Here is an 11,060-nt window from a genome sequence, read left to right on the forward strand (position 1 = left end):
ATCTCCTCCGGAGATCCCATCACAAACGAGGACGCGATGACACTTTGAGGACGTCCTGAGGATCGCGAGTGTTCTTGGGCGACACGTAAAGTTTGGAGACTGGCGTGCGAGTTCGCTGCGTCGACGCGAACGCAGACAGGTGGACGCGCTACTTTCAAGTAACGCCAGTTGAAAATGACTCATCGTAGGTCAAAGTTTTACCAAAAGCTGCAATAAGTTTCGCCAAACGTTGTCAGATGTGCACGAGGAAGCTTCCAGCGTTTTTCGCATGTTTTTTCGACGGCTTTGCCCATACCTGTTGACACGACATTTGGGGCTACAGAGAATGAGCTGGAGGAAACAACCAATTTCTACACTGTGCACCTTTTGCATAATAAAACAATGTTACCAATGCACGAGTCTGGAGTGTTTCTGGAGAAATATAGAAGTGTGCAAATTATGCCAACATTAAGCTGACCATACGAAACAAAAGCGACAGAAATGTGAAGGACCAGATGTGACAGCTTAACTTCACAGTTCAAATGGACGTGAAGTGAACAGCCCAGCCGTTACACAAACGTTGTTTACGGTTTCGGGGGCGCCGTTCAGTTCCTATACAGTCGAAAGGGTGTAATGCGACACCGTCGATCGGCCCCGTCTCTGTCGCTTCTCGGAAAGTGTCCGTTGCTTCGGTTTTGCTCAAAAACTCTCGAACACATCCGGGCGGGGAGGCAGTTGTGTCACGGTCCCCAAAAGACGAACAAGGGTCCAGCACCGAAACGGGGAATGGAGGAAGCCAAGAAACAAGGCAGCGGCCACTGAAGCTACTCGGAAGACAAGGGCGACCACCAACAGGGAGAAGACGACGATCTGTGAGCCAACATTTTCATTCCGTGCTCATATTAAATATGCGTGCTACAAAATCTGGTATTTCGTGTGCTTCCTCTCAGCGTGGACTCACGCGTCGGTAGCGAGCCTTCACAGAAATATAAAAAGCCTGCACTGCCCATTTTGATCCGTTAATGTCTGCGCCGTCGCTGTTTTTCTGTCTCGTTCTGCCCACCTTCTCTCACACATAAAACGGACCTAAAAAGGATGTACATGGAACATCCGAATGTCCCTTCTCGGATATTCCACGGACATCCATAGGAGTGCAATATAATGTGTTGTTGAGGTAATTTCTTTTCAAACAACTACATGGATCCCACTTTCCTCCTTCCTCGAACTTTTAAAATTTTACCTTTCGTCTACAGTTGTCAGCTTCAATGACAGCTAGTCTTTTCACACAGTCAAAGGGATCGAATTTACATTGGTTCTTCCGTCGCACCCAAGCTCAGCGAGATTTACCTTTCCGCACTTGACCGATAACTATCGACCTTTTCCAAGTCATGTCATGACGCAACTCTTGTCCTACGTTACGCAGATGATCTAATTATTTTAGCCTCTCATTACGACTCCCTAGCTGAATTCATGGCGTGTGCCCTAAATTGGTCCTTACTTCAGAAATCCCCTCAAACGGCCGTCTGCGATTCTTAGACGTAACCTGGTCCTACTTTGTGCTGGCAGTATGGCCGTATGACACAAGGACTATGACACGGAGCCTCCCTCGTTCTTGGTCAGCAAAGTCAAGGATAGTCGAAACCGCTGCTCTCAAGGTGGAGTTGTCGTCCCAAAGCCGTAGTCAGGTATAATCAAGCCCGTCTTGTGTGTTCTGCTGTTAAAAAATCCTGTGTCCACAAAGTCTCTACCGCTGCGTCCTAACAAATCTACCGCCTCAAAGAAGCTGGTTTCCAGACGACAACAATATGCACACACCTACACAATCTCTTCAATCCTCCGAAACCCGCGAACCCCGAACGACCGATTAGCCGCCGCGTTGTTCTACACTTTTACCACGGTATTGCGCATGCCTTGAGAAAATTTGCAAGGAATCAGAGTAGCCTAATGTGTTCACAACAAGTTATCCACCCTCATACCCTGCGTGGAACCTGGTCAAACCCAGCAGTGCACCACATCCCACACAATGAAGTTCGTAGGTTGCAAAAAGTCGTGCGCGTACCTATCCAGTACGGAGTTCCTACATTGGCCAGACCGGCCGGTGCCTGAACGATATCGGCTTCGGGAACACGCTAACAGTGCCAAAAGCAAATCAAGTACTTCTGAACTTTTTAAACATCTAGAGGCCTATTCAGGTTGTTCGGCAGACCTTCACGGAACCAAATGTATAAACCTCCTGCAAAGATGCACAGTCCCGAACCCTACTATAGAATCCTCCCTAATAGCAACCACAAATAAAGGATGTGTCAGCCAACCTAGCATTGTCCTCCCAGAAGGTTTGGTCACTGGATTTACCCGGATTTGTAATTCGACAGGACAGACTCAAACATCGTTTCGCTCCATTATACCTTGTAATCTCTTCTGAGTTTTATTGTATATTTTTTATCCACTGTTATTGATGTGATTTTTACTTTTTATCACCTTTTTTGCATGTTTTGTTGCATTAGAATACCTTTCCATACTTTTCACACCACACACGTGCAGCAACGTAGTCACAGTAAATTCGTAACGAAATAACTGAATTTATTTGGCAGGTTACATAGGTATAGGATAAAATCAAACGCGCCGTGCGGCCACGCGCCCGCTTTCGTTCGTGTCTTGTGGTTTTCTCCCTCGAGTGTCGGCGCCTCCTTTGTCACCTGATACCTGTATTTAGAGAAGCAGCGATGCCTGGCGATAGATTCTTACTTCGCTAACAGTACCCTCGCGCAGTTTTCGACGCGCACATCATGTTCACTTATGCCGAGACGCCGAAGTGTACCCTGTCTCCCATGCACATTGCAATGTGTATTAAAGCTTTATTCCTGGTTCGTGAGTGTATCGGTTATCAATTCAGGACACGACGCATCCCATGCATGACAGAAGAAGTCTGTCTGTTTATTCCGGGCGGGCTGGTTAAATAGTACAAGGGGGCGCTCCTGTGACGGAGGTTGCCAACAGCAAGTACACATCTGATACACCTTTCCTTCTTTAAACACGTTCAACACACTTTTAAAAGTGAACACACACAATTCAAACACTATGTCAACTGACGAAAATGTTCATCATAAGTCAACCTCTGCAGTGGCCGTACGTTTCTTATCGACCGCCTAACGGCAGTTCCTCCCTTTGTACTGCTCCTGTCAGACTGGGTTTCCGTGGGCAGTACTGAAGGCAGATCCTGGAAGGTTGTGGCTGGGACTTCAGGTTGCACGGCATCCTGCACTGCGGGTTGCTGACCTGCACCCTGACCATGAGTATCTAACATTTTCAACTTCAGGAACATCTTGCTCCCCTATACCATCATTAGCATCCGCACTTCTGACAAACTGTGCTGTGACAGGAAGGAGTTGTGTTCTATTTCACAGAAGTTCCCTTCCGTCTTCTACCGCTACCAGGTGTGACCTTGGAGCCACAATCTGCCTTACTTGAGCCAGCGAACCCCAGCGACTGTGCTCCCTGATCCGCACCAGATCCCCTTCTTGAAGTGGCCGCAAGGGTACTCCGCTATCGCATACTTGTTGACGCTTCGTGGGAGCCACTGGAATATGTGGTGAAAAGTCCGGAAGCCGGGACCTAATTCGACGTCTGACTAACAACTCGCTAGGGCTGCGACCATCATCCAAAGGAGCCGATCTGTAACTGAGCAGTCCGAGCCAGAAGTCCTCGTTTGCTTCCGATGTCTTTTTAAGGATGCGTTTCACCACCTGTACCCCTTTTCTGCAAGGCCATTAGATCGAGGAAAGTGCGGACTCGATGTAATATGTTTAAAATCACAATTTTCAGCGAATGCTTGAAACTGCTTGGACGTAAACTCTGGTCCGTTATCGCTACAAAGCTCTAAGGTATACCATGTTTCGCAAACATAGTGCACAATGCTTTGATGACCGCTTCTGCTGTCGCTTCTCTAAGCCTCTCCACTTCTGGGTAATTTGAGAACGCATCATAGGCTGTGATGTAGGAGTTGCGAGCATATACTCAAACAGATCTACCCCAATCCTCGTCCAGGGCAGACTGGGTGTCTCCTGCATCATTAATGGCTCCTGTGACTGTTGGTAGGCGAACTTTTGACAAATATGACAACGCCGAATCAAGGCCGCTATGTCGTTAGACAAGCCCAGCCAGAAAAGCAGCTGTCTTGCCCTGGCTCTGCACTTGTTGATCCCCAAGTAGCACTCATGGATCCGCTCTAGTATCTTCCTACGCATAGCTCGGGGGACAACCACTTTCGTACCTTTGAAAAGCACACCTTCCACCTCCGTCAGTTCTCCAGAGAAGGGTTTATATGACCCTTGCACAGGACGATTCTCCCGGAGACAATCCACAACTTCTCTTAGCTCCGGGTCCGCTGCAGTTCCACGGACCAGCTGCGACCTTGTTGCATCACTGACGAGGTTGTGTTGCATTTCCACTGCATGCACCTCTGTCCATCTGTCCATTCAGTGTCATCCACTTGGTGACTGGGCAGCGATCTTGACAGGACATCCGGCACCACCAACTGCTTTGCCGGAACATACTGCAACCGGAAGTCATATTTCATTAGCCTTATGAAAAACCGTTGCAGCCGAGGAGGAGCATCACCAATGCCCTTTTGGGCAATTGCAATGAGAGGCTTGTGGTCCTTTTCCGCTTCAACATGTCGACCATAAACAAGGGGGAATTTTTCAAGGCCAAATGTCACCCCCAAAGCCTCTTTCTCGATTTGTGAATATTGCCACGTATCATATCTTTGAACCGCACGGAACAGTAACAACGGACGGCGAGGCCTCGAGCGACGGCCTGACATCCACGACCGCCGCGCTGACTAGCGAGCGATGCTTCCGGTCGGATTCACAAAGAGCTCGTGCGACGGAATCTGTCGTATCTCCGTCGTACGGGAAAGTTACGACGAAGTGTAGATTCACGGAGGGCGCGCGTCGCAAAATCTTCGCAGCTTACGACGGAATCCTGCGAGAGCTCCCGAGCAGTCTTACGAAGAAAGATGGCGGCGTTATTTGGCAGCGGTGGATTTGGAGACGGCAAACAAAGACTCCGTAATACGCGCCAAGGCATTGCACTTAGCCACAGAACCTTCGAGACCATCCCCGAAGTGACATTGAGGCACTTTTTTGCTTGGTAATCTTCAACAAATGCTTCAACTTTGTGCTCCGTAAAATCGGGTCGCAGTGATTTTTCAAGCATCCCCTACACCCCGCTAAGACACCCCCAACACCCCTCCAAATAGCCCCTTTCCGAAATAAGAAATTGGTCTGGCAACTCACAGCGGCCATGATGCAGTCAGTTCTCCGCGGCGTAGGTATCTGAGCGTTATCTGCGGTTATCTGTCTGTGAATTGCGTTCCTTTTCTTTAGTAAATAAGGATGGGAGAACCCAACTGTCGTGTGTCATACCCGACAACGGGCTGGGTAAATGACATATCTCGTTTGCCCACCGTGACGGACAACGCCATAAAAGACTTTCACGCCAGGAAAAGTCTAGCCAATCGACATTACCGCCGCAGCTACAAGTTCACAACGGAATCTTACGTTGTTGCATCGACGCTGAAGGCTTGCTACAAGGACGAAACGTAAGTTTTAGAGAGTTTTGGTGTGGAACAACCAGAGAGAGCGAGGAAAGCAAAGAAGAACGCCACTGTGCGTCGGCGCTGTGACGCAAACCATTTATAACTTTAGTTGTCGCTTGAAGATGTCTGAAATGTTTTTAGGTGTAGTTGGATGTTCTTAAATGTCTGTAAATATACACACCACTCCTCAGCTATATTTCGATTATCACTGTGCCAGTCCATATTGCCAAATGCCACCATGCGGTTAGATATACAGCGAAACATTTAACAACTAGCCGTCGACCGTCATTAAAACAGTATCATTTCAAGGAATATGATGTTCAGCATTTGACATTCAGTGTGATAGAGGAGGAGACATAATTTTGTACTGCTTGTTCCGCAGGGACAACATGCTGTATGTGACATGCAAATGTTACCGGAGTCAGAAGAAGAGAAGCGACCCATATACGATTCTCATCTGTCTCAACAACACCGGCGTTGTTATAGATAGCAGTTGTGGATGCCCTATAGCAAAGCGTGCATGTAACCACAGCCTTGGTTCGCTGCGATTTTTGGCACTGCTGCAGCTGAAAGGTTTTAAAGAGGCACCGGCTGAGCTTTCCTGCACAGATTTACCACAAAAATGGCGAGTGCCAAGGCAACAAGTTGTTAACGGTTCTGCAGTACAGGCGGTTGACTGGAGGCGACCAGAAGAAAACGGAAACGAGAACAGGATCCCTGTGCGACTTTACGACGCAAGAAAGAAGGCACAATCTAAGGAAGAGGAAACCGAAGCTATAAAACGATTTGGGAGAGCCCTTGCATTGCTCGACGGTGATAAAGGGTTTGCTGCTTCTCTTCTTGACGCAAGGAATGAGTTCCAGGAAACGAAGTTTGGACAGTCTCTTTGTGGGGCACCTTTAACGTACCAACAATCACTGACGCCATCGGGGTTCAAGTCCTTCTTGTCTCCAAATTTTTGTGGGACACACTGTGAGCTTCAGGATGCCTTTAGTGCCACCTTTTACAAGAACAGCAATCCCTGGAAAGTTCCTGATAGCCTCCCTACGCCATACCAAGCCATTCTGATGGTAAGGTCACCTCACTTTACATTCATCTTACCCAGCAGGGTTTATTACCATGCTGTCGTTATTCATGTTGTTGCATATATTTGCAGCCGCTGTGCTTGACACCGAGTGCTGCAAGGGACCTAGAAAAGAACTCACGGCAGCAGAGTACCAGCGCAACATGGAATGAAGCCAGGAATCACCGGGTGACAGCATCAAATTTTGGCACCATCTTGAAACGAACAACATGGACAAGACGAGGGCTGGATAACCTTTTCAGGCGAAAGGATCTCTCCAGAGTTCGTGCTGTCCAGTACGTCGTTCAACACATACAATCCTTTGCAGTCTCACTCTATACGTTCCTATCTTTAAAAGTGGCATTGTTTCTTTGGTTGTGGAGCCACTTTTAGATCTGAATACCTTCCTGCCTTGTTAAAAATTTCACTAGGAGATGGTAAAATTGATGGTAATATCGTTGTATCTGTGCCAGCAGGCATTAGTGCATTCACAATGCAGCACCTGCGTCACTACATGGGTCATTTGATGTTACAGATATGGCATCAGCAATGAGGCCGCGGCTGTCCAGCGTTACAGACAAGTCATGTGCTCAGTTGGCCATGACGTTGCTATATTATCCTGTGGACTGTTTGTCGACCCTGCAACTCCATGGCTCGGTGCTACACCGGAGAGGATTGTCTTTGATCCCACCGAGAGGAGCCCACACGGCGTGCTGGAAGTTAAGTGCCCCTATTCACTCCGTGACACACCAGGGGAACTACTTAAGGAGCAAAGATTTTATATGACATTCAACAACGAGCACCCCCAGCTTAGAAGGGACCACGACTATTATGCCCAGGTTATTGGCCAAATGGGACTAACAGGTTTGCAGTGGGCAGACTTTGTGATGTATGGGCCCGGATTTCTGACCGTGGAAAGGATCAGATATGATGAACAGGAATGGGGTGATATGAAGGCGAAGCTCACAACGTTTTATTTCAGTGATGCCCTACCATATTTTGCAAGGCAGGAATGTTCATAGGCTTACACCATATTTGTAATGTTGAAAGATAGGATGATAAGATAAGATGTTGATAGATAGCAGCGCTAGAACAAACTTTTGTTATGTATTAATAAACTTTTAAAACTTGAAGCAGTGTTTGATTTTAATACTTTAAGCCATTTTGGTTACATTAGTTGCCTTTCATCCATGCAAGAGAGAATAAATAGCCTGAATAAGTAGTTGTAAATAAATATATACATTTTTAAATATGCACACAGGAATATGCCACACATGAGGTGTACTGGGCTTTGTACTTCTGGTGTCTCACTGGTAGCTCAGCTATTCAATGTCCTTGATCAGTGGGCTTTGGAGGTTAGACAAAATGGCACAAACTGTCCATATCTGGTTTGCGATGGGTCCTAGAGATATTGGTAGGCATCTGTCAAATATGTGGTTTGTCTTGATTCTCTGTATCCGTCTTTCCACGTGTATCCGCAAAGCTGCAATTTCCTGAGTTTCCAATGTCTCCTGTGCACTGAACTGTCAACTTCTAAGGAAGGGCGGGATATTTAAGCCTACGCCTCTCTTCTCTAGCAGGTCTGCTATTTTAAAACCTTTATCTGCCATCACAGAGTCACCTGCGGCAAACTCTAGGTCCAGAAACCCACTTTTGATGACTATCTCTCTGTCTGACACACAGCCTGTAAACAGTTCTGAGACAAACGTGAGCCGTCCATCAGGTGCAATTCCAACAAGTCCCTTGAAGGTATTTGTCGATTTGTAGTGCGAATAGGTTGCAGACTGTAGTGCAAGTGAGCTATGAACCTCACATCGGATTTCTGTGGCGTCGATTATAACCCTAGTCGAGGGGTATTTAGCTTTGAACTGTGGAGGCATGGTGGCATCAATCACACTTCTGGGTGCCCAGATCGGTAGCTTGCCAAGCTTCACATACATGAAATCAATCCAGGTGGTCAGTATTCTGGACACTGTGCCTATGGAAATGCTGAACAAATGTCCTAGGTGTCTGTGGAAGAGTCCGAGCCGAAGCTTCACGAGGACAAGAAATAACTGATTCTCTGTGGTTAGTTTTCGCTTGCGGCCCCGTGAGACATCACCGGCTTGTCCTTTAGAACCGTGCCACTTCATGTTGCTTCCGTCGATTCCGGGGTCCAGATAACTGTGAAGTGCGTTAAAATGTGCATAACTTGGGAGGCCAGTATAGAAGCTTATGTCGTCTGCACTGCTCGTAAATTTGTTGACAGAGAAAGGAGGACACAGGTCCTGCAAACGAGCGCTTTCCTGCTTGGCACTGCTGAGCTCTGCTTCTAGTCTAAACATGGTGGCGTTTTTCTCCTTTATCTCTGCTCGTGCTTCTTCCACTTCTCGGTGAAGCTTTCTGATCTCTCTGTCGCGCTCAGTCAATTCTGCTTTAACTTTCTGAAGCTCTTCTTGGTTGCCACATGAACAAGCTTCGACTAGTGAGGAGTCATGTGTGTCGTCCAGTGTGTTTTCAAAGTTTTCGATAGAGCACAGTGGGTACTCGGGACTTGCCATAGTTGTTCTCGGTTTTGGCGCATTGCGCTCCCTCCTTGGCTTGTTGAAAGCAAAGATGGATGGAACCGCACCATCCCGTAGTATCCTCATTCCGCTTGCAACATTGCTGAGGAAATCGTCCTCCTTAAAGTGCAGTGAACACACCTTTGTGTTTTTCGTAATTTGGAAATGCTTCCCCGGATCCCTCTTGATAGCGACGATCCACAGCTTACGAACCTGACTGTCCTCCGGAAATCTGTGAAAGGAAACCTAAAAAGAAGAGAAGATCGTGATGAAAACGTCCAGCGAACTGCACCAAACACACGCGCTCACGTGTAGCAAGCGCTAAACGAGTGCGTGTGTTTTATCACGCTGTCATTACTACCACTTAATATCTTCGCGAGACAAGTGCCGTTGCAATGTCCCAGACAGAACACTTTCTCCTGTGGACGTCCGAAACAGATCCCAAAGTCCATCTCCGGAAATCTATATCCTTCGGATATCACTGGGAGCCTGATACATGGACGTCCCAGCATCTGTATCCACAGGATGTCCGGTCTCGGCTGTTTCAAGAATTGTCCGAGTTAGATCCCTGTCGGGATGTTACACGGATCATTTATTGCGGGAGAGAGAGAAACTGTTGGCAATGTAGCACTGCGAAGTTTGACTTTTGATGTACCAGCTGAATGTCTCTAACCAAAACCAGTAGGAAACACAGACGTTGTCTTGATAGCGAGTTAATACACCGAGCAATTTCTCACTTCCTTGTTGTATTCGTGCGTAATCGAATTAGGCTTAGGCAACTCACCCATCATTTTGATTCACAGGCGAGAAGGTATTTGGAATATGGAGATGCTCGCGAGACAAGCAGTACATGGTATCTGTTCTCTCTTTGGAAGGAAATGGACTGCCTTTCGAATGAGCTTCTGGGACTGGGTGGTCCTGTCGGAGCTTTTGTATATATATATATATATTTTTTTTATTAAAACGCTGCGTTCGTTCTCCGTCATGGCATATACGAGAAAGAAAGAGGAGCAACAGAAATTAAAGGGTGCGGAGGCGGGGATTAAAAAAAATGGCAGGCAGAAAAATGCTGATTTCTACGAAAACTGAGGATAAATGTGTATCTCCTCTACGGTTGTTTGTATATCCACACAACGTGTGCATGTACATAAGTAGATCCGTGCAATGTCCAGACATGTCCATGTAACATCCTGTGAGGACAAACGACGGATATATGTGGGAAGTCCGAACCGTGGCCACTCGGAGATGTGGGGGACGTCCGTCGGAAAAATGTCTGTCTCCCAGGGAGATCCGAATTTCCGCGAACGGATATCCACTGGAACACCCCGGGAGGTTTTGTTCTGTTTGGGGTGTGACTACGTTTAGGTTATCTGCTGAGTACGAAATACTAAAAAGAAGAAAGGAAATCAGTCCACCTTTCGACGTTACTACGTGCAACAAGAAATCGAAACTATCCGATTGATGTTTACGGCGGCGTTTGTAACAGATGAAGAGTTGTAAACCCTATTTCTGTACATACCTTTTGTCCATGTTCGTCGACGTAGCCACGCTGTCGGCAAACGGGAACGCAACAGTGGTACGGCATGCGGAACAACAGCAGCAGTCGACGCCGCCCACGCGAAACAGTATGACACTAGCCGCTTCGACTGCATCATGGCCGCCGCTAGGGGCTTCCGACGCGCGGCGATAGATGGCGCTGATTTTCGAAAAGGGTGTATTGTCTGCAAGAAAGGCAAAAGAAGCCATAAAAGCTGCAAAACTGAGTGCCACACACCGCTTACAAAACACCCTCACCCACCCCCTCCCCGAGACGAACATACTGGGAATATATTTGCTGTGTCATCGAATGCGTTTCGCCTGTGATTGCATGGCATCC

The 11,060-nt window shown here is 47.4% G+C and overlaps 2 protein-coding genes across 2 annotated transcripts; one reads left to right on the forward strand and one right to left on the reverse strand.

Annotated features, from left to right (window-relative positions):
• The first annotated feature begins 5,375 nt into the window (after window positions 1-5,375).
• Window positions 5,376-7,774, forward strand: LOC135392422 (uncharacterized). The gene is made up of 4 exons (XM_064623136.1): window positions 5,376-5,581; window positions 5,961-6,648; window positions 6,735-6,937; window positions 7,177-7,774. Exons 1-4 carry the CDS (start codon window positions 5,376-5,378, stop codon window positions 7,661-7,663), a joined length of 1,584 nt encoding a protein of 527 aa, XP_064479206.1. The 3' UTR covers window positions 7,664-7,774.
• Window positions 7,775-8,167: 393 nt separating this feature from the next.
• LOC135392423 (uncharacterized) lies at window positions 8,168-10,769 on the reverse strand. Its single transcript, XM_064623137.1, has 2 exons — window positions 10,704-10,769; window positions 8,168-9,430 (listed from the first exon to the last, which is right to left on the reverse strand). The coding sequence occupies exons 1-2, from the start codon at window positions 10,767-10,769 to the stop codon at window positions 8,168-8,170; spliced, it is 1,329 nt and encodes a 442-aa protein (XP_064479207.1).
• Between the last annotated feature and the right edge of the window lie 291 nt (window positions 10,770-11,060).

Source organism: Ornithodoros turicata, chromosome 4 (assembly GCF_037126465.1).
Source record: "Ornithodoros turicata isolate Travis chromosome 4, ASM3712646v1, whole genome shotgun sequence".
NCBI classification, from domain to species: domain Eukaryota; kingdom Metazoa; phylum Arthropoda; class Arachnida; order Ixodida; family Argasidae; genus Ornithodoros; species Ornithodoros turicata.